Source organism: Malurus melanocephalus, unplaced genomic scaffold (assembly GCF_030028575.1).
Source record: "Malurus melanocephalus ecotype Western Australia unplaced genomic scaffold, MMel_1.1 scaffold_44, whole genome shotgun sequence".
NCBI classification, from domain to species: domain Eukaryota; kingdom Metazoa; phylum Chordata; class Aves; order Passeriformes; family Maluridae; genus Malurus; species Malurus melanocephalus.
Genome location: NW_026623276.1, coordinates 2,637,805 through 2,661,565, shown reverse-complemented (window position 1 = coordinate 2,661,565; position 23,761 = coordinate 2,637,805). Strand labels below are relative to the sequence as shown.

Below are 23,761 nucleotides of genomic sequence, written 5' to 3'. Positions count from 1 at the left end.
TTTTCTCAAGACAKCCAAGGACGTGGYGTTTTATTCCCATGCAGGCTGTTAACACTCCCTACATTAAAATAGTGAGGAGTTGTTTTAAAAATGTTAATAGGTATGTTCAGGAAATAATTTTCAGACCACACATAAAATGCTGGTACTAAAGCATATTTTGTCTGCTGTAAGTATCTGATAGGATCGGTCCCAGCTGAAGCACTTTCCCTTTAATGTTAGAATATAACAGAGCTGTGACCAATCTGGTTCTTGTGCGTTGCTTCCAGTCTGATTTAAAGGAAGCAAAGCTCAGCAAAAAGGATACTAAAGGTGCAGATAAATACATAAAATCATAGTTTTTCTTCCTAAAATTAGAGCTGCATATGACTTTAAAGGCTCRATATGGCTTTAAAATGACTTCACTAAAAATATAGTTGAGCTTAGGGTTTGCAGAAACCTTTTGGAAAGCTTCATCTGAAAGATGCATTACTGAATAAATTCCAAAATACTTCAATCTAGAATCTATCCCTCCWGTGAATATAATCAGTCTCCATATTATACGAATCACTTAAGAAGATGAACAGGTGGACAGTAATGAAAATAATGAGTCCTACACATTTGAGAATCAACTACTGCATTTTTATAGAATTATTTTTAGACTTGTGCTAATGTACTGTGGCTTAAAAGCATAAATGCTGTGATGTTCAGAAGTGTTCTGTTTTTTATTGGATTTAATYTTGTGGAATACCTGGCTATTACATGAACAGGATATCTTAACCTAAAAATTAGTGTTGAATTTTCTGCATTAGGCTTGTGACAGACTGGATGCTGTAATGGCAGGATTATCAAAGACATTGCATTTATCTCCTGTGTGATGGTTTAAWATGAGCTGTAAAAAATCTTGCAGGGCAATCAGGTAGCCAAAAGGCAGAAAAAGACAAAAATGAGCACAGTTTCAGAAAGTATGTCACAATCCCACAAATTGCACTTTTCTGCTCCCCTAAATATTATGACACTGCTATTTACTGCCCTTAGTGTTCAGACCATAATGTAAATAAATTCAAACAGGTTCTTAATTCGTTCAGTTACTGCTGAGAAGAAAAGCAGACAGGATTAAAATGGTGTCTGTGTTGCAACCATTGCCATGCTGGGTGCTAAACTAGTACTTAAATAGTTTCAGGGCTAGCAGCAAGTAGATAAATTTCTAAAATTACTCTCTTCATGTCCTCCTTGGGGTGAGGGAYTAAAATCAGTGTGAATAAATGAGGTACAGATTAAGCATTATAGCACTGAAGTTTTAACATTTTTTGTGGTAGTATATATGGAATTCATCCAGTGCCAAATTCCATTGCTTGGTTTTTAGTCARACGTTATTTTATGGGAAGGTGCAGATTTCAATGAGAATCACTCCATCAGTATTGTTTCTTCAAAGACTTTTTTATTTAAAGTTGCTTTGAAATAAGACTTGTAGATCAGCCTTTTTAGTGGCTGAAGTTAYTTCTGCATTCAGTATTTTTAGGTCCCATCAAAGCAACTTGAGTTCTAATATCTACCAGTCCCATCTTGCTAGATTTAAGTGGCTTTTTTTGTTTTGTTTTTTTTCCATGCAGGTACTGCTCATTATTCACCACGAGTGTGGATCTGAAGAAGAGTTAATTACCTCTATTTTTTTGAGTATGTTTATACTTCAGATACACACAACGTAGTCTCCTTCCCTATTAGATTCTTAGAAGGTAGTTATAAATTTTTTTCTAGTATCCTTCTTGTGGCTTTAACAGTTATGATCAGTAACAGAATAAACTRTTCCTTACATTTGGGCAACTGCATGCCAATCAGTTCACTTAGAACCTCCTGGAGGTCTTTCGCATGCCAGACTTTAAAAACTGAGTGTGTATTTGTGGAGGTAACTATGTTAAAAAGAAACTTCTAATAAAACTTAGGGTTCTCCCATTCACTAGACTTTGAAAAATGAGTATTTACATAGGTTACATAGGAAATCAGTTATGTGAGCTGAATTCACTACTTCTGTTTTAAAATTGAGTTTGCACTGCAGTTCTGGGAAAAAAAAACTACTTGGGAAATTGTAAGACACTTTCACATTGGTTTTAGATATAGTTAGATTATTGTATAGATTGTGTAAATAACCTCATATTATATCTGTTGTGTTCATTTTCAAAAGTTAGCAGAAGTTTGCTTCTGTAGCAATGCAGCTGCTAAACTGTGTGAAATCTCTGCATAAATTCAGTGTCTAGAACAATAATTTGCCATTTCTGTTTGTAAGAGTATATCTTGTATATGGTTTAGATAAGTGTTTGTTTTATTTAGGGTTGGAAAAAGGAGAGAATCTTGGCTGAATATCCTGATGGAAAGATAATAATGGTTCTTCCTGATGACCCAAAATATGCACTTAAAAAGGTATGGTGAGAATGACTGGACTTTTATGTCTTGCTTTGTTTGATGTTTTCATAACGAGAGTGTTCAAAGTCAAGTTTATATAATTTTCACATGAACAGTTGGACTCAAAACTGCAGTGGTTCTGTTGCCTTTTCCACAAACAAGTGAGATACCTCACTCTTAAGCACTTCTGGTCTCTCCACAGAGAGGCTAGGCCTGGGCAGACGTGGGAAGAGCATCAACCAACTGACTTTTTTAAGTTTGCTGGTGTTTTTGGTGGTTATTTTGAAAATGCTTGCAGAATATCTGACAGATACTTTATGTAATGTAAACTTCCTGTTACTTGTGAACAAACTTCATTTACTTAATTACACAGCCCAAATACRGCACCATTCTCTAGGTGACTTTCTRATAAAAAYAGAATTAGGTGGAAAGTGGCCTCGAAGTCATCTAGTCCATTCCCATGTCCAAAGCAGGATTTGCTCTGGTTATGATGCATCTGACAGCTTACTAAAAATTCTACCACTAGAGATTTGTCTGACCTCTTTAGACTGGTATTACAGTGCTTYGCTATCCATAACATTAGGATTTTTTCCCTTAATGTGCAACAGAATCTCCATACAGCAGTTTAAACACATTAGTACTAATCATACTGCCAAAGCAATAGAAAACATCCTTCTTTTCCTCCTTGCAGCAGCCTTTTTGTGCCTGAGCAAACTGATTTTTTTCTWTAAGGAGATTGACTGGATGTGCTGGATTTTTAGTTTACACTCCTAAATAATGTTTTTTTTATAACTCCRTTCGTTGTCGTGCTCTCTTCTGGATTATCTTCATTTGTGCCCTGACTCAGGTCTTTCTTGAAGCTTTAAAACTGGGCGCAGCATGCCAGTGGGGATTTAGAGCAGTGGGATACTTCATGTCCTGCTGGGTAACCTGTGTTCATACATCTTAATGTGTCATTTCATTGTAGCCTGGCACGGACTCTTGTTTAGCTGGGGATTTGCTGTGACTAATAAGGACCTTTATAAAGTACCACTGTCCACAGGGTCACAGAAYAGTTGAGGTTGAAAGGGATCTCTGGAGGCTGAATTAATGCCCAAGACARCTCTTGCTGCTGGAGTGGTTGTAGCAGGTTTCTTTAGTATAAGTTACTGAATTGAAAAGAAACTACAAATTTTCTTTTCACGTTCAATACAGATAAATTTTGTTTTGTTTTACTTTTCTGGTGGGATTATCTTAATTGTAGTGCATTTGTTGCACATTGATTTTTTTAATATAATGGCTGAAGAAAAAGAAGGAAGATTGTAGCAAATTAAGTAATTTAGGATAGAGTTCTCCATAGTTCTCTAGCTGCTTGAGAGAATCTGCAGCTGTCATAACCATGGATTTCAAGAATTGTTTTAGTATTTCAAATCAGGTAATCTGATGAAATGATTGGTACCTGAAGATTAGGTGAGAAAAGAGAGAGTAACTCATAATATACTTTTAAATTAAAAATTATATTTAAAGCACTTTTTATCACTTTTCTTGTGCGGGTGCCTGCRCATTGGAACAGATCACTCATAGAGGGTGTGGAGAACTGGCTGGATACMATTCTGTGCCATGTGCTCTGGGATGGCCCTGCTTGAGCAGGGAGGTTGGACCAGGTGACCCACTGTGGTACCTTCTGGCCTGACCCATTCTGTGAATCTGTGATTTTCATGCATTAGTAATTCTGCTTTTACATTACTCCTGTAACTATGACACACATTCAAGAAGCTTATGTCATTTAATGTACCACATAGGTGACGGCACCTTATTTGTCTTATAGGAGATGAGGGATGAAAAGGCTGTTCCAATGTCCAGTTGTMRGTTCAGGAATCTGTCAGTAAMATACCAGCTCATGCATAAGCTTTCGTTTATGTTCATGCTGGAATTTATCTGTTTCTTCTAAACTTGCTAATACTAAAYAATTTTTTGTTTGTTTCAGTTACTCTTTGCAAACCCAGTAGAAAAGTAGAGAGCTGAAGGAAGGAGACAACAGTTATTCCTTTAAAACAAATGCGTACCTTTTTTGTGCCTGCCTTGGCACTGTTCCTGCTGTCTTCTGCTCAAAATCCTTAATGGATTARTTCTTTCAAGTCTTTAAAAATAACAAAAAATCTTAAACTATTTTAACTTTCCTTATAGGTCTGATTTAATTCTAAAATATCAGAGCACACACTTTGATTATCTGCATTCTCTCTATTAGCCTTTGACTAATGAAGTTTGGACTTAATGGAAGCTGACTGTGAGGTCTCTACTCTTCCTATTTCCAGACGAATATTATTGAAAGAACATTTATGTGGATGATGTGTTGCAGGTTATTTGGGTTAATCCTTAACTTCTGGGATAGCTTTCAGTGTTCTAGATACCCTAATACATTTTTGCAAATCTGTTATTTTAATGTGAACTTACAAAAAATGTGCATTTACATGTGTTTCTTATACAGCATTTAAACTTATTTTGACAGGTTGAAGAAATCAGAGAAATGGTAGACAATGACTTGGGATTTCAGCAAGCTCCCCTCATGTGCTACTCTAGAACTAAAACACTTCTTTTTATTTCTAATGACAAAAAAGTTATTGGCTGCTTAATTGCAGAACATATCCAGTGGGTAAGTGATTGAATTGGAGAAAAATAATCTGTGTCAGTGCTTAGTGGCTGTTCTTCACAGCAAATTAGTATTCTGTGTATGCCTTTTCCACARAGAAAGAGACTTTGGGTGGTGGACCATTCTGAAATACAGTTGCATACTTTAGTGTGGTTCACACTGAGCTGAGACACTTGGATGGTGTTATACTTGGCTCAGACAGACCTGATTATCTAAGAACTTGCCACAGGAACTTTCCTTCCTCTGCTGTTATGCAGCTCTGGCTCTCTTGCTTGTCAACAAGCAGGTTCCGCTCCCTGCCCAGCAGAAATCCAACATGGCTGAAAGAGTGGATGCTCTGTTTGATTGAGTTGAATCACCACAGGGTCAAAAAGCTCCACAGGAAATAGAAGCAGAGGACAACTGCACTGGAGGGCACAACAAGAAGTCATGCTGCCCATTGCAGTACTAATCACTGATGTCACATCATGTGTCTGTTCCACTGTAAACTGYAGTGTTTCCTACTGTCCCTTGGGAGTATCAGACAGCAAGCAAAAGAATCCTAGCCAAAGTCACAGAAATTGGTGCAAACACTTTAATACAGATGGTAATAAGAATTAGATTATCTATTGCTGTTAAAGTGAGATAAACTTTAGAGGGTTTTTTGTTTGTTTAATCTTTTATCATCTTCATTTTTGAAACTGTTATGAGAAATTAAATGAGACACAAATGTAAACTCTTTTTGGTAAGTAATTTTAGCAGCCACATATGTTTAGCTGAAAGAAAGATTAATTATTCAGTCATTAATGATGCATTTATAAAGTGACAAATGTTTTTTATGTCATCTGCAGGGCTATAGAGTTATAGAAGAGAAGGTTCCAGAAGTCAGTTCAGAAAATGAGAAAGTCATATTTGAGAGACAGAAAGCATGGTGCTGTTCAACTTCTCCAGARCCTGCTATCTGTGGGATCAGTCGGATCTGGGTATTCAGCATGATGCGCAGAAAGAAGATTGCTTCTCGGATGATTGAGTGTCTTAGGTAAGACAAAAATCTTCCTCAGCTCCATGTGGTTTAGACAGAACTCAGTCCAACACATTGATTGCTTTGTGTGTCTCAAGCTTGTGTTCCCGTGCAGCTGGTGATGACTGGGAATACAGATTTGAGCATGGTTGACAGTTACAGTGTTAGGTGGAGTTCAGTAACTAATGTCAGTACTCTACACTAGTTTGTCTTTCACAGAAATCTTTCAGTGCAATTGTAATGAGTTACCCTGGCAGGGTGCCAGGGGGAAATTCCTCCACAGTAATTGTGAGTAAAGTACATAGGTCTTTGGTCAGAGTGTGAGATAACCCATGGACTGGGACTGAATGATTGGCTGATTGACCATTCCTTAGAGATGGAAAGAGAGAAAGAACATACCCAGTGCATCAAACTATTGGGTGTAGTCAGGTGGCTTCCAGCTGTTGTTCTGGTTTAGATTTTTAATAYATACTSAGGTTCACTGAGCCTTRTGGATGTTTTCAGTTTCAGTRGAGCTTTAGTAGYRAGGGATGAGTGTATTCTAGCTGAAYACTAAGTGCTAGATCCATAAAAGKACTCAAACGTCTGTGCTATTGTCCAGATAAATGTTAAAAACGTTGAATCCTCAAACATTAGGTTTCKTTCCAAGAAGCTTAAATGTCAGTTGTGAGTAATGGCAAGAAYTGCTCAAATCTAACGACTGCTGGGCTGTCAGGTTTATGCTTGCCCAGTCTTGGAGTCTCTAGCACAGGTATTTGCTAGTCCTCACCCTCTTGGGTATTTGGAGAGTTTAGCAAAGCTGTTCTGCCCTGCACAATGCATCTTGCTCAGCTGGTGGAACAACTAGAAAGTTCTTASCAGATGATGTTTTGGCTGAACTATTGACAGTAAAGCTGTATTCAAATAAACATACTAACTTGATGCTTTGCTTRTATTTTGGACAGATTTTTAATAGTGTGTTCTGTAGCTTCCTATGTACTATTTCTAAAGGAAAGAATCCTCTCCCAAGACAATGCTGGAGTTAATTCCTCAGCTACAGCCCTAAAGGATCTTTAGAATCAATTCTGATGATTTGTTGCAGATAGTCAGGCCTCAGTTTTCCTCTTAACTGTGCACATCTCTGCTTTTGCTATGCTCTGATGCTTGTTTGGCCTTCCAATAGCTTATTGCTGTGTTCACTAGAAAGTTTTGCATTATTCTGGTGCCCCGTTGCTTTGTAGAAGGGTCTAATGAGTCTAGAGCTGGTGTAGATGAGGGAGCCCAGGAAGCTGCAAAAGGCAAAGGAAATGCTCTGGGATGCTTGTAAGCAGTTAGATCTGCTGCCAGTGAAACTTCAACCTACGTGTCTTCCATAGCAAAAAGCACTTGGAATTTGGATGATTTTTGTAACCAGCTAAATCCTGATTTTGAAATGTTGAAGGCATCRTAGCAGACTTTGGGGTCTATTTTGAGAATGTCTGCCCCATTTCAGTCAGGTTTCCACAGYATACCTTGTAGTCAAAGAAACCAAGTCAGACAGTCTTAAGAATCTTACARAATCATTTCCTAAACACATGAAAGAGAAGGGATTAAATCCGGTAGTAATTTAAAAGGATTTTGTTCCTATTATCTTTTGCTCAGTATTTAATGGAGATGTCTGTATGACTGAAGTTCATTYTTACTATTCAAGTACATTTATGCTTATTTCATAGAAACTGAAAAACTTAAATTTAAAGGGAGTTTCTTCTAGGGATAAATGTTACCTCCCCTTCTCCCATTTGAGATTTTAAAGCCTGAACTCAGTTTTCTAAAACTGCTCACATAGCCAGCCGGAGAAGTAGAGTGGTACCCCTTGATTTCCATCTTCCCTCAAGAATAAAACGTACTAAATGTTCTTCATGAACAATTTGAGCAAATTGATTCTTTCTTTTTGTATAGTTTATTACTCAATGTGTATTCAGGAACTACACCTTGAGGTTGATCCTTTGAGGCCCCTCCATAAGCACCCCAACTTGTTTTCATTCCTGGTGACTGTAGTCACAGCTCTAACATTCTCTTTTCTATTAAACTGTGAATTTGAACTCTTGATGCAGTGGTTTTGTACAAACATTGCTTCTGAAACACCAGACCCTTATAAAACCCCTCCCAGAACAAGTGATCCTCCTTGCTGTTAATGAAGGATGAGATAAATCCTATGCATAGAGACATCTTGTCTTTATAGAACTTCCTTTTTCAAGTCTGTGCCACTTCATTAATGGCTTGTGGCATAATAGCATTAATATTTTTTATTATTCCCTAAGGGTAATTATCTTTTTTTTCTTTTTCTCATCTTCTTCTCCTTTAAACAGGAGCAACTTCATATATGGCTCATACTTAAGTAAGGAAGAAATTGCTTTCTCTGACCCTACTCCTGATGGAAAACTCTTTGCAACACAGTACTGTGGCACYGGCCAGTTCCTGGTATACAACTTCCTCAATGGACAGCACCAGACTTGACTGCTCTGAAGGAATTCAGTTTTTCTTGGAGACTTCTGCCAAACTGCATTGAGTRGGTGCAGACCTTCAGCAGAAGCCAGGGCCATTTTTCTTACAGTGAACTCAGGACTGGTAACAACCAAACGGTTGTACTATTTTATTAAAATTGTAAACAATGCAGTAATAGGCTAACTTTGTTTTTTTAAAAGAAAGATATTTTATTAACTTTTACAAAAGTTTGATTGTATTTTATCTAGTTAGTCATGTTTACATGCAGCAGAAAATTGTTCATAGTGGACTGTAAACTAATGCAAAGACTCTAGTCTGGCTGACGAGTACATGCTGAAGTTCTTACTGAGGTGATATACCAGTGCTTCCCGGTACTGGAACCAGCTCCTGGCTCCTGGCCCAGCTCCCTCTGCCAGTGCTTGTCTGACAGAGTTCCAGGCTCTGCCCAGTGGCATGGAAGCAGGAGCTGTTACAGTGCAGTCACTGTGGGCAACAACCCTCACAGGCTCTACAGTGCCTTCTGGGGTGCCCCGGTGCCCTGCTCCAGCTCAGGGTGCCTGCTCCCTGGCASCAGCACTGGAATTTTGTTTTGCACCTTGTGCCCTTCTCCCCCAGAGTAGTTGTGGAGTAAAAGGTGGAATGAACAGCCCAAGGACTGGTGTACTCATCATTCTTCAAGTATTGTACTGAGTATATACCTTTGTTAGTGGACTTCACTTTGATACTTGTCACTCCTTCATAAATCTCTCCTCTTTTAAAGGGTTTGTATGTTGAAAAACTGCTGTGGCCTTTCTTGATMTGTACATAATGTAGATAGAGTAAAAATAAAATACTTGATAGCTTTTTTAAAGTTACTCTGTGTGGTATTAAGTGTGAATGAATCTTTAGTGTATTTCAAACTTTTCTTGGTGGGAAACACCCTAAGGAGTTCTGGAGCAAGACCACCCTCCTACAAGGTTTACAGTAAGGTGAGAGAGGATGCCTTCAGCCTTGAAAAATAGTTTAAAGCCCTAACGGACCATGCGAAAGATTTAGTTAAGGTTAAACTTACAGATTGTTTCAATTTTGGAACCTATGTTCAGTCAGGATGCACTTGTTTATGGTGAGCATAACTCTMGTCTTGGCCTGGAGCTAAAGCGAAGAACTCACACCACATCCCAAACAATACATCCCAAGTACTCTTTAAGAGTACTTAAAGCTTGAGTAGCAGAACAGTGGTGAATTCTGGGCTGTGGAGGCTGTTTGTTTCCAAACTGCCATGTAGAATTTCCCAGGGATTGTGAGCAGCCTGTAAAGGGCTTTGTCAGAAAAGTGATGCAGGTTCACAGGAAATCCAAAGTGATCCTCTGTGGCAGGCTCAGAAAGTAAGAGCAGGACCCATTAAGAGAGAGGCACTCTGAAATGGTAACTTAATATATTCAAATTTAATGAAAGCACATTATAAACATACCATAGCCACAACTTCAGACAGTTTCAGTTCATAAACAGTAACATGAGGTAGACTGACTAGTGAAGCTAAATTCACCAAGTTTTTGGTTAAGAAAACTTTACACTAGGAAAGCAATGTTTTTTAACCCTCTTCCAAAAGTCACAAAAAGCAATTACATAAGTTAAGCAAAAAGCATCTGCATATGATTCTTTAAATCTTAGTTTACATTCAGTTTTAACCTGTGAAYAGACAAGAACATCTACAGGTAAAGTATAACKCTGGCCAGTTTTCATACATTCAAAAGAATGGCCTTAATGGCAAGGCTTAAAACCAAAATGGAATAGCAATCATGTAGCTGTCAAACAAGGCTCTCCTTCCCAGGAATTCACAGGCAGCTGGTTAAAGTGTTCCATGGGACAGGCCTGTGCTGTTGGGGCTGGTGTAGTGCACTCTGGCCAGAGCATTACCAAAACTCCTTGCATCAATGGGGGGGGACCACTAAAGAAATGGGTTTACTATTGGCTGGTAAAGGCAGGCAAATCCACTGATTCTATAAATGCACTCTCAGCCTTCAGGACACTTTCCCACTRCTCCACCAGCAGGTTAACTCCTAGTAGTCTCAGCACCTGGAATTTTAAGAACTTAGTGCAAACATCAAATACACAAACAAAAAGGAAACCATTTTTGAACATGTAATACCTGACACTTCTCTACACCACACTAAGACTCGGGGCTGGCCTTAAGCCCTCTGGCAAAACCAGAGCTACTGGAATACATTCAGGCGTGTAGCAAACGCTTCAAGAATMATCTTTTATATCCCTACTTCTTCCCAGTGTTAAAATAGGTAAGGCAGGTTCTATCTGAGGGAAAATAAATCGAAAGAAATGGGTTGTTCATGTGAAATACACTAAATTTACACTATCAGAAATAATGCTACATAAACACAGACATATGCAAACCATTTTTCTTTGGCCTCTGTCAAATATATTATGTTTATTCATCTGTAAACATCTCTTCACAAGATAAAAAAAGTTAATTAACACTATGCGTTAAAAAAAATGCAGCTTTGGCAGGTCCTTCTGCAGTGAGTTGCAGGTCAGGTTTAAAGATGCGTTAATTTCATTGCTTTTTGGGGAATAAATTAATATTCCTGAACAGCATTTAAGAATACATTTTTCTTATTGATAAAGCGGGTCACAATGTGCAGAAAGATGATGGTTGGGAGGTGTGTRTGTAAATCTCAGTGAGGTAACACCTGCTGAGTGTGAGGGGAACAGAACACTGCTACATTTAACCCTGACAGCCAACTGCTACTGCACTGAGTTAATTCTGGAACACCTTCCCAATGATCAGGATTGTGGCTGCAGATAGAACATTGTGCGACTGCTGCAGAGCCAGGATTTACAGGAATAACACGGATGATGGTGTTAGGTGATGTGTCCACAGATCTTTGCTTCTGGAGAGTCCTGAGCAGTCCCAGCTCCCTGGGATTCSTCTCTTGCTCTCCCCTGGAACTACTGTAGAATACTTTCTCCTGGATCCAGCTCAGTCACTGTTACTCTCCTACACATTTCTTGGTGTGTTGTTTCATACACRGCTACAACTCAGACCTCATCTCAACTGGAGTTGTGTGTTAAGGAAATGGACAGTGAGTTGCAGACAGTCCACTGCAAAGGCACTGGCTGAACAGGAGGATGCATTTCATACCCAAAAGAGGACAGATCGCAAGTTTCCAAAGCTCTGAGGAGAGGGAGAAACTGAGAGCATTGTGCTGGGAAGTCACTCTGGCCTCTAGCTGAAGAGAGAGCAGCTCCATTAAGCCTTTTGCTGCGGCCCCTGGAGTTGTGGAGGGGATACCTACTGAGGCAAAATACCATTGCTAAGGGTGCACAGTGCCTGCCACGTTYGCCCATTTGTTCAGGTTTAAGTAGTAAACTTTGAACACGTGTGGAAATTTTGCCAAAGACAGTTTCAATACGTACACAATTACAAATTTTAAACTAACACTGCACAGAGAACAAGACTATTTCTTGTAATACAAAGACCTACTTTATATTGTAGTTTCAAACCCCTGAGTATTCCTGTACCACAGCACACAGCTGAAGAGACACGGTGGGCTCTCCTCCACCTATCTTCGATTAATTCCACATGCTGGGGTGCATTTCATGTAACACATTCAMGCTTGCAGCTGCAAGAGGAGAGCAGCTTCTTCCCCTAACTCTGCTGAATATAAAAAGGATTCTTCTTTTACCAAACAACATCCTCTTCCCAGATCCTACAGCTTGGCTGGCTGTGTGATTAGTGTTGGTGGTTGTGACTGATGTGAAAAGAACTGGAATCCAGGATCCTTTAAATCATAACTGATGTGTGAATTTTATCCTAAGGAATAAAGCTACTTCAGAATTATGGGGAATCCTTTAGAGCAGTCTAGATAAATATTGGTTGCACTTTTCTCCACAGTGATTGTACTTTTTTTTWWAAAAAAGGTCTCTTTTTTTCTTAGYGGTGTCTCAGCGAAGCTTATATGTGGCGTCCCGTAAGGAAATAGAGTGGTTCATCATCACTACTGTTTGCAGTTTGAAACTCATCCCGAAGTCGGAACTGCCACTCATCCTCCAACTCCAACCGGACTATTGTCTGCCGTAGCGAGCTTCTGTCTTGACATATGACACACAGGGTGGCACCTTCAATTGAAAAGCATGTTAGATTCTCAGGATACAATAACAATTCACTTCCTTCACTGATTTTCCTGATATTTTAAAGAAATCTCTGCTGCTTGGTAGGAAAAAAGTAGTATTAGAAGGGCCTATCACCAACTGCCCAGTCCAGGCTCAGATCAGTCCTATGAGCCCCAGGACAAAAGCAAATGTGTCCATTTGCAGGAAGACACAGGGAGAAGCAAACATGGTGTGGGGTCAGCTCTGGATCACAGGATGTCACTKCCTGAGAGAGGACATTAACTGCAATGTGGTCTTTAAATTACTACTAGTTATTCCCAAGTAAAGCCTACTTTTTTGTTTGTTTGTTTCATGGGACACTGGGGTTTGTAGAGGGTCAATGAAGAAAATCTACTAGGCTGAACAAGTCCCACAACTGATTTAAGAAAATCCACTATGACTTCCATAAGTATGAGAGCTGCCCTTGCAAAAGCCCTGTAAGAGTCCCTAATTTCTTCTGTGGCTTAACAAAATTCGTTCCACCTGGTGTGAGACGTCATTTAATCAGGACTCTGTTCTGTGCTCTGGCTCATGCACCTGACACACAGAAAGTTTTGGTTCGGATCCTTCCTCTGCTTGACTGAAGCAGAGTAAGGGCCTTTCTACCAGTTATCCATTGCTGTTTTTGGGAAGAAACCACCCCTTGCCTAAGGAACAACAAAGTGCCTTCTCTGGCTGCATCAGCTCTAGGGACCTGATAGTGGGCAGTACCATCCCCAATGTGCCCCTGCAGGGCCGAGGAGGGCAAAGGAGCAAACTTCAGAGTGGTTCTTGGGATTGGCTCAAGGTCATCCCCATGGCATTCCATATCACATACACCATCCTCGGTCAGCACAAGAGCAAAACAGCTCAGCTCTGCCACCACAATTGCACTTGAGCTCTGCAACGCACTTCAGCATTACTGAATACCTCTGGCAATTTGCTAATTCTCAGCATTAAGACAAAAAGAAAGAATTTTGATGGGTTTTATCAAGTTGTTGTGGGGGTAGACCAAATCATCCTCCAGCTAAGAGCTGTCCTTATTTACGAAACTGAAGATTTATAGCTATTATAGACTGATTGTCAGAACAGAATTTCCTGTCCTCATCAGTAACATCTATGCTCAAAACTCGTAAGTTGCTGATTGCACAATTCACTGCCTGATTTCCATGACCCTTGTTGCCACTTTAAAATAACTTAATGAATGTAATTTATCCACGCTTACCTAAGGTTCAATTATCTGCCAACAGGAACAGAAATTTGATACACCTCTTAAAACCCACTCCATCTATTTCTTTTGAAAACAGTGCCAAAACAAACTGTGAAAATAATGGAGCTATTCAATGAAGGTGGTTATTCCTCTGCCTTTCCCTTTTCCTCCATGCTATTATTACTTGGCAGGAAGCACCCAGGATGCCCAGCAGAGCAGTGAGATTACCTTTGAGAAACCTGAACCGCTTGAGGAGGTCTGCACCGACGAAGGAGTCGCAGAGATAGAGCAGAAGTCCRCTGAAGAACACCCCTTCACAGTTGACATTGACTGAATGTGGGCGAGAGCTAATGTAGCATATGGCCACCTGAAACACAAGGGGGAAAGAAAGGAGGCACCTCAGTCTGAGAAATGTCTCAGGATGACTTCTGCGGAATGAAATAYAACTTAGTAATAACAGTTGAGTCATCTGGTGTTCATAAAAATCTCATCCAACAAGACTGCAGTACTGAGCAAACTTCCCCAAGGAAGTAACACASAGAACAAGCCTCTAGATCCAGATGTGGTCACCAATTTTGCAACACGGAGTTTCAGGGCTCTCTGTAATTCAGTGTGATTTTCTGTTACCTGCTTATAGCGACTGTATAAATGATATAGGTTATTCTGRTAAGGATACATTTGTCAAAGTGATTCCATGAGTACTGGAACTGCTGACACTCCTGGTTCCAAGCACTGGGGCTCTCCCGTGTCTCAGTGCTGTGATGGCTGTTATGTACCAAAGCGTGTCTTCTCTATCTTATCACTGATCTCCATAAAATTTGTCAGAACAACACCCTTGTTAGATACTCTCCCTGCTACACACCCAGTTCAAACTGACCATTGGGTTCAAAAATTTTAATCTCCCCCCCTACAGACATCTAAAACATATTTGCAAAAACCTATTTTTCCTGAAACTTGGGTTCATATAAAGAGAAGCAGCAAAGGATGARCATCAAGTTCTGTCAAGAGTGGTATTGCTTTTGGGTTTTTGCTTTGTATTAAATATTTCAGACAGCCACATTCAATTCCTTTGCAAATCAAGAGAATTATTTAGGTTAGACTCATTGAGATCCCACTGTTACCAAGGATCCATGAGAACCAAGATCAYTGAGTCCAGCTGTTAACCCAGCACTGTCATGTTCACCACTAAACTATGTTGCCAAGTGTCACATCTTTTAAATACCTCCAGGAACAGTGAATCCACCACTTCCTTGGGCAGCCTGTTCCAGTGAACATGGAGAAACCTTTCCATGGAGAAATATTTCCCAATATCCAGTCTAAATCTCCCCCTGAGGTTGAACAACTTGAGGTTGTTTCCCCTTGTCCCATCATTTGCTATCTGGGAGAGGAGGCTGATCCCCACCTGGCTACACCCTCCTTTCAGGGGGTTGTAGAGAGCAGTAAGGTCTCCCCTGAACYGCCTTTTCTCCAGGATAAACAACCCCAGCTCCCTCAGCTGCTTCTCATCAGACTTGTGCTCCRGACCCTTCACCAGCTCTGTTGCATTTGTCTGGACACTCTCCAGCAGCTCCATGTCCTTCCTGAASTGAGGGGCCCAAACCTGAATACAGGATTTGAGGTGTGACCTCACCAGTGCTGAGTACAAGGGAATGATCCCCTCCCTAGTCCTGCTGGCCTTGCTATTTCTGATCCAAGCCAGGATGCCACTGGCCTTCTTGGCCACCTGGCCACAGCCTGGATCCTGTTCAGCCCACTGTCACCAGCACCCCCAGGCTCTTTTCCTTTGTGCAGCTTCCCAGCCACTCCACCCCAGCCTGTGGCACTGCCTGGGGTTGTTGTGACCCAAGTCCAAGACCTGGCACAGTCCAGCAGTGACATTAATCCATCACAGACCTCTGGTCTCTACCCCACCAACCAGCTGGAGGCTTCACCACCAGCTCCTCCAGTGGACTGGTCCTTTATTTCCAACAGCAGAATCTGTTTGAGACCAAAGCCTTCAAACATTACCCTTGATGCTGAAGAAGGGGCTTTCAACACAAGAAAAACACTTATGTAAACATTTGCATTTCCTTATCCCCATAATTCCTGCAAATCTATTGTACCTCAAGCCCGATGTTCAGGTAGCAGTCGATGGCCAATACCGGGTTCTTAAAGTTATGAATGGCCTTGGGGAAGAGTTTGTAGGTGGCGTGTTGAAGGAATTTCTCCAGGAGGAACTGAGACGGGGCTGCCAGCAATGTGTGCTCGCTGTCCGGGGCGCAGACGTACTGAAGAGGCATTATTGGTGCCACGCTGTCTGAAACCTGCAGTGAAACCAGGGGGAACCCATTTTAACCCACCTACTCCATGTATTTGCTCTGCAGGAGTTCCTCTAATGGGGGAAAGGATTGCCATGACAGAGCAGGAAGAGMGAGAAGAGGATCAAAAGGATCAAAACTCCCCATTCAATTTTGACACAGCACTGCAGCACAGAAATAAATTAATTGCTTGTTCTGTGCTTGCTAAGCACTTCATTGGATATCTGCTTGCCTAAAGAAGGGACATAAAACAGGGAGTTCAAACTGTCASAGCCACCTTCATCCTGCCTTACTCCTAGACATTATAGGAAATTACATACTCCTTGTGTGGAGTCATCCATAGAAAGTGTTTTCTATGGCATTTTCTCATAGGCCAGTCCACTGCAACCACAAGAAAAGGAAAATCAGAAAATAATCTTCAAAAACACTCAGACCCAGGGTTTAGTCAGTTAAATCCTGAAATATGGAGGTGTTTTTTTTWAAAAAGGGATGGTGTGGGATGTGTTCAAAACCACCAGGAACACAAACTGTAAGATTCCTAGATTAAAGTCAATCCTTTAAAATACACCTCCATTTAAAGCTGGCATAGGTGTAACATATTCTGTACAAAATATTTGGTATATTTTTATAAATACTTGGAATTAATGACTTCAGAAGCTTGCAGTTTTCAGAACCTTTTCATCAGGTCTCTTCTTGTCAGGAAGTGCAAGGACTGAAAGTCATCCCAAACCAGCAAACACTAGGGCTGTGCAAACATTTTTAAACTTCTGGTACAACTTGCCTGCTTTTTATCAGAGTCTGCAAATTCTTYCTCCATCAGAGATACCACTGAAAAGCTAGACCAAACTCTTCCCAATCCCAGTCCATCTTCTAACAGATTAGAAGGCTTTTGGTTAGTAATCTATAAATAGTGAAGTGTTTCTCTTTTTCTATTTCTGATATGGCAGCCCTATCATCYCTTATTCATGGATTAAGCCATGAATGTCAAATGTCAAACACAAAATAAATCCAAAATACTAGAGAATTCATTATTTCTAGGAGATTACYATGATTTACCAGACTTACCATGATTTTTGGTTTAACAACGAAGTCCTTTTGTCCCCCAACCTGAATATGTTTCTTCATGACRCTGAAGTTGTTGAAGCGGCAGATGAGGAGGCCGCTGCTGTTGGTCCGCAGATTAAAATCCACATCTTCACAGAAATACCTGGACATCAAACACAAGATCACTAAACCAGCAGTGTGGCTGCTGTGCACGAGCATTCACACACCCACTGACAAAATGCACCCGCATGGACCCAGCAGAGATTTCTGGAAATTGTCTGATATGATGCCAATACAAATTCTCTGCAGAGTTCTGAAGATTCATTCTCCTTCAATGTGCTCCTGGTTGAGGAAAGCAGCTGCTGGTCATCCTAAAACCAAACCAGTCTTCACTTTTCAGTGTGCCTGTATGCTTCTTCCCCACACCAAATCTGGCTTGCCCTCTCATCCTCGTCACATACATCAATCATTTCCTCCCCACCCTTTCCTTTGTTTTTTTTAATTCTTTTAATGGTATTTTGTAATAGATATTCTGGATCTGACAGAAGCTCTGCAATGACCAACTTCCACTTCTGAACGAGCTAGTTCTGCTTGACATATTTCGTGATAAACTGGAATTAGGGGGAAAATGTGGCTTTAACAAATRTTTGGRTAAGGGAGAAAAAGCTGCTGCRAAGYAACCTTTGTCCTGCACTATTCCTGATTTAGTTGTTCACGTCTGTGGGCTGACTCCCATCTCATGATTCAACCAGACACAGAATGAGAAATCAAGAGCTCTGAAAGTTACACCATCTTGCAGTGACAGGCTACAACTCCTCACTCAAACACACAGGATCCCCGAAAACAGCAGCAGGAGCCCAAGGTGAGAAGCCGCAGGGTCATCTGTTGCCAGCAGACACAGGGTTTACTTGGAACTCACTTGTCTGGGGAGTGGAAGAATTGTGTATTCACTCACTCTGTGATGAGAACTAGCTATARAGGCCTATGATATGGGTGCTTTATTGCAAATCTTTTGGATGAAGTTAGGTAAAGCTCCACAYTCTTCCTGTGACTGATGCCATTTTGGCTCCTCTCTTCTACTTTTGGTTTGCCAGTTATTTTTCCTCCAGTAGTTTCTTCTTCTTTCCTCTTTTTTTTCAGTCCCCTGAAGCCCTCTTTTGCCTTTGGTCTGTCTCTCCCAAGTCTTCTTGGGCTTATGGCAAGTTTATTTTGATGCCTTACTCATTCAGATGCAACGCATGTCACGCTGTGTTTTATTTTTGTGATTTTGCACTCATTACCTTAGGCAGGATCTTTCTGTTTATCTCAAAGGCATTCAGAAACAAGGTGTGAATGAACCTGTGACAAGGTTCTTATCACATCAACATGCTATTTTCCCACAGATATATATGTATGCCTACCTGTTTAGATCATATTGCACATTCTGGGTCAGGTCTATGTTGAGCAGTATAAAATCACGCACATGGCACCTGGAGAATGGAGCCTTTGCTTTCCTGGTATTCAGCTTGCTGTTCCATTTCTGAACACCCAGTATTGCATAATGAACAATTTTGGGGGTGGCTTCAATGTGTTGGAGGACACTTTTCAGAGACACATTCTTRCTGAAACCCCCAGGCTCCAGGGACTGGCTGCAAAACATGATCACACACAACATACAAACATGCTTTATTATTTTTATATTACATACACTGCATATGTATTACATACACACATATGTGCTTATAAAAGGGACCAAGAAATTCCATTAACAACCAAAAATGTTTACTGTAGATGCTGTAAAAATAAATAGATAAATGCAGACTTTTTGAGCAACAGACAAATAATCTTATCCTACCAATGCAGTATTAATTAGCATTTCAACAGAGTAAGTTCTTATACAGCAATTTAGGAAGGGAAAAGGAGTCACCTTACACATTATTTTTGCAATGCTCTTTTCTATGTACTGGACAGTGTAAGCACTGTGAAGGTCAAGAGTTTGATGCCTTCTAAGTTCCCCAAATAAACTGTTTTCACTGAGAAACATAAATCAAATCAGGGAAGTAATTTATTGAGAAATCACTCAATCACTAAAAGCAAGAGTGGCTTTAGGCAAAGAACAAACACAAGCAGAGTTTGTGTACTCTGACACAGATATAAGGGCACGGTACTGACAGTACTGACACAGATATAAGGGCACAGTAAGGTGGAAGTGTTCAGCAGCAGGTGGTCAAATTTTGGTGGTCAACAGGACAACCACACGTCCTTCCTGCTGCTGTGAGTACCCTGATGGATGAGCTCAGTTCCAGATGTGCTGCTGTCAGAGCTGGATCAGTTCAAGCCCCCAGTTGGGTGGTACCAACCTGGACTGCTCGTGCAGGCTGTGCATGTTCCACAGGACGCAGGAGTCATCCATGACCACGATGAAGGGCCACACGCACTGGCGCTTCACTCCCAGCTCCTCCAGGCGGTTTCGTTCCAGTTCTAGGTTGTGGTAGGAAAGTTCCTTAATAAGAAACCTGGCAGCACCTGAGGAAATACCAGAAAGCAGATGTACAGACATCTTCATTAAACTTTRTCACTCTTCCCAGAGAAAGGTTACATGAACATCTTCAGTCATTACCCTTTATGAATTTAGTGCTCCTAACATCTTAGTTTAAAAAGAAATCTGCGTGACCTTTTTTCAGTATTAAATCTAAGATACTAAGGATGCTTTAAGACACTCTGCAGAACAGTTYTGTAAGCACTAATGAAGTAACTTAAACCAAGAAGGGACTAAGAGCCTAAAACCAAAGCTAAAARCTTATCACAGAAAAAAMTCAGCATCCATGAAAAYAAATCCCAAATTTCAAGCCCCCAGTGCTCAGCTGCAGTTAATATTTACCTTCTGCTAACTAAAAYTTTGCTATTTGAATATTCACACAGCAGGACTGAGCAAAATGAGGGAACATGGCCCATAAAACATCAGATTTTAAACTGAGAAGACAGTGATCAATGCAAACATACATTCTATGCCCCTGACAGCAATTTCTCCACATCATTGTGTCTTGCACAGATATTGCTGTTATCACAGCAGGAATGCGAGGAGCTGCTGCAATGTTTCCTGCAACAGCAATGATCCACATTGTCCAACATGGATTTTGATACCTTCACAGCAATGCATTGATGGTGTCTCTTACCAACTCCAGCATTGTTGAACATGCCTGGCAGGACAAGCATGATGTGGTTGGGCCAGTATTTTCGGTAAAGTGGCATTTCATACTCCTTGACCACCAGGAGATGCAGGTGACTGATGCCTTCCATGGCGTGGTAGAGATTCAAGAGTCCATGTTCATGGCGCCCACTCGATGGGGTGAAGATAGGACTCTTGACTGCATTCAGATTCTGCTGGAACATGAGATATTTCAGCAACATTAGGCAAAAAGAAGGTTATTCCTGACAGGGACTTTTATTTATTTATTTCTTATACCAGATTTTAATATCACTGATTATTGCAACTGGAATCTAGGAACACTAAAAAGGATGTTTACCCTCAAAAAACCCCATTGTAAGGACAGTCAGGCAGGAATTACACAAAGGACTTTAAAACAAAAAGAAAACAGARGAAACCTGCCCCCATTAATTTGCTAAGGTATGTCAAGCTGACTGCATTCGGCAGATGGGTAACAGAGCACACGCACCTTGTCAGAAACAAGGGGGAGTCTCATGCTTTCGAGATGTTTTCCCTGCTTGCTGAAGACAAAATGGTTCTCTTTGGACTTGGGGATTATGAAATGCAGCTGAACCTCTTCTCCCAGCATCGAGGATGAAAATGTGAATGCATGCAGAGTGGAGTCAGACACCTGAATAAAAATACAAAAAAAAGATTTCCAAGCAGGTAAAACATAAATGAGTATGTAAGGAGGAGTTCTTACAGCCACAGCACGGGAAGCCATGAAAGAACAACATCCAAAAACATTCTCTTTCAGTAACCAAAATTATCTCTATTATAGTCTCATTTTCCTCACAATAAGGTACATTATTTAGGCCTTGCTCTTAAAAGAATCAGCTTTCTGYACCAGTAATGGTCTTTGGCCAAACTGGACTCTTCTGAAGTCCATTTCAGCTCAGAATTCTTTATCAATATAGAAGTTAAAAAAACAAAAACAAAAACAAAAAAAGCCCCAAACAAAAAACAAACAAACAAACAAAAAAAAACCAAACAAAAAAAACATATACACACATACATACTAGGAAGAAAATTGTCCAAGAAAATCTTCCCAAAAGATCTGAAGAGCAGTGCAGCATGTGGGTGTGCCTCCACAGCAGCATGCACTGCCATTCAGGCACCTCAGCAGTGGAGGGGCTGCTATTTTTTCCTGTGGCAATACTCTCCTAAGCAGGTCCAAAGCAGACCACACCATTAACAAGGCTGTGAAGAATTTGGGTGAGCTTAAGTTTGCACAGCACTTCACTGAACTGTGTAAGTTTATACAAATATCAGACAGATTTCATCYTACAAAAGCATCTGTCTTACTACAAAGTCAAATCACTTACTCTTACCAATGAACTTCCTATAATCTTTGCTAAAAATTGAAATCAACAACCTAAGACAGAAAATGCCAGGGACTTTATTTAGGTTCTTTTGAAGCATTTAAGAATCTCTCTCCCTTCATAATGTATSCTATCCAAACTCCCCTTTGAACATGTAATTTCCCTGAGCTTAATTACCTTAATTCTATACACACAGCTCACACTTGCACATACAAGTAGATGTTTATATTTATTGCTACRAGTTAGGTTTGACCACATGCACAAAAATGAGTGGAAGGAACAACAGATGTCCTTGGGGATAATTTTTTTCTGTCAACAGACTTAATGAAGCATGAAGTTTAGATCAGACCTGCTGGTGTTGCACTGAGGGAACTCACATTGTGCATTGCCAGGTCGGGGTGTCTGCACTGCCATATCGTAATAGCAAGCTGTTGCAAACACTAGCAAGCAACAAAGGAATGATTTGAGATAAGAAATTTCCAGGTAAACTGCTGCTGGTGGTGAARAAATAAAGTGTGAGTTGTTAATCGGGAATAATCTTACTTGCCAGTTTCCTGTGAGCRTAACTGTTTGCTTCAGAAACTGGAAGTTTTTTAATTAAACAGATTACAATGTTCATTTCTGTCCAGTGATTCACACCCTACTGCTGAGGAAGATGCACAATTCCATGCAAAGGGAGGAAGAGGCAGGCATTGCCATCTCCCATCACCCTGTGCATGGCTGGCATCAGGGTAAGACAAGCACCTCTCTTAATTTTAGTCTTTTCCCATGAGATACTGCAAACCCTCTGGGCARGCTGAATAATGCTTTGGCTTGAGACAACTGCCACAATATTCACCCTTTGCCAGAGGCAGCTGCAGGGAACTGCTCATTCAGAACAGACACAGGGGATGCTCCTGGGTCTGTAGCTCAGTATCTCCCCTGAGAAYGGAAGAATTCAACAATTCCATCTCAGGGAAGGTGAAAGCACGAACCCTGAGATTAGAGCAGTATGCCTGCAGGGACCACCGGAAAAAACCAAGGATACAGTTTACCTTAGACCTTGACACGAACCTGTGCAGCAGGATTAATGTCCATGTACTGATGACACTGCTCACAGTGATGGAAGGTGTTGTAAGCTGCATATTTAGTCAGCATCATAGACACAGTCTCCCTTTTCTTAGGTTCCTCTGATTTTGTTTCTTTGCTTGTTTCTGTCCACAGAAAAAGAAAAGGAACAGAAGTTTTAGRAGTATTAAAAAGCAGAGGCTGTGATCCTGGTAAAAACTGTAAAGGACACACAAATTGTTTTGCTCCATATAATTGTGGAGACTAAAGGTTCTTGTGGAATCGTGTTCAAATGAACAAATAAAAACTGATTCTTTGTAGTAACCTTCTTTAAAAAACTCTACATTTTACTTACCTTGTTTCACTCTTGAGAGTTGTTCTGTGTAYACAGGACTTATATTTCTGTACTTAGGGTCATGTACACTCAGGTCAAAMGATATTTTGCTGAAGATCTCAATGTCTGGCCAATGGTCATTGCTAGACTGAGTAATTTCGCTGTTTTCTGTATGATCTGCAACAACACACTTCAGGTTAGCAGAATCCGACACCCACCAAATGATGTTTATGTGATGGCTGCTGCTTTACAGTTGCACTGGAACTCACACAGGCACACACACAGAGCAACATTCCTGAACATCACAGATGTTACCAGTGAAATTACAATCCACACAAAACCATTTCAAATGGCAGTTTCTAAGAAATGGCAATTCCTTAGAAACTGCATGCAGGTAAAGGAGTCTCCTAGGTATCTTTCTGCTCTGCTCCTCATCAYGCTGTTGAGGTATAATTCACTCTGGTTCAAGCACAGAATGCTGAGATGAATGGTCCTATTTGTGCAGAAGGCACAGGTGTAGTTTGGAGCCTCTCTGTGATAGAATGAAGGGAATTGTGTGAATGAGAAGCAGAAGTATCTGAAAGCAGAAGGATGAAAGCAAGGAAAAGAGGCTGTATTTATTTATGAACTAGTAGCTGGTGGTACATGGTAAAGGCAGTAAAAGACACACTCCTATTACAGAATGGGATGTGGCCAGCAAGGATCAAATGAAACTTTTCTGCTTTGA

General features: G+C 40.5%; 2 protein-coding genes across 8 annotated transcripts in view; one reads left to right on the top strand and one right to left on the bottom strand.

Annotated features, from left to right (window-relative positions):
- The window catches only part of ESCO1 (establishment of sister chromatid cohesion N-acetyltransferase 1), a 32,546-nt gene extending 23,216 nt beyond the window's left edge, over nt 1-9,330 (top strand). For 2 of the 3 annotated variants that reach the window (XM_057364929.1, XM_057364930.1), the window contains exons 9-12: nt 2,305-2,394; nt 4,865-5,008; nt 5,836-6,023; nt 8,333-9,330. In XM_057364929.1, coding sequence (XP_057220912.1) covers nt 2,305-2,394; nt 4,865-5,008; nt 5,836-6,023; nt 8,333-8,480 — 570 coding nt within the window. In that variant the 3' untranslated portion in view covers nt 8,481-9,330. Of the gene's footprint in view, nt 1-1,589; nt 1,713-2,304; nt 2,395-4,864; nt 5,009-5,835; nt 6,024-8,332 lie in introns of those variants that run through there. The other variant, XM_057364931.1, reaches the window with a different exon arrangement.
- Nucleotides 9,331-9,876: 546 nt separating this feature from the next.
- GREB1L (GREB1 like retinoic acid receptor coactivator) overlaps nt 9,877-23,761 on the bottom strand; it is a 129,766-nt gene continuing 115,881 nt past the window's right edge. For all 5 annotated transcript variants that reach the window (XM_057364924.1, XM_057364926.1, XM_057364928.1 and 2 more), the window contains 10 exons: nt 23,056-23,211; nt 22,707-22,846; nt 20,801-20,962; nt 20,300-20,504; nt 19,484-19,649; nt 18,545-18,772; nt 17,166-17,307; nt 15,906-16,106; nt 14,032-14,170; nt 9,877-12,581 (listed from right to left, as the gene is read on the bottom strand). In XM_057364924.1, coding sequence (XP_057220907.1) covers nt 12,418-12,581; nt 14,032-14,170; nt 15,906-16,106; nt 17,166-17,307; nt 18,545-18,772; nt 19,484-19,649; nt 20,300-20,504; nt 20,801-20,962; nt 22,707-22,846; nt 23,056-23,211 — 1,703 coding nt within the window. In that variant the 3' untranslated portion in view covers nt 9,877-12,417. The remainder of the gene's footprint in view (nt 12,582-14,031; nt 14,171-15,905; nt 16,107-17,165; nt 17,308-18,544; nt 18,773-19,483; nt 19,650-20,299; nt 20,505-20,800; nt 20,963-22,706; nt 22,847-23,055; nt 23,212-23,761) is intronic.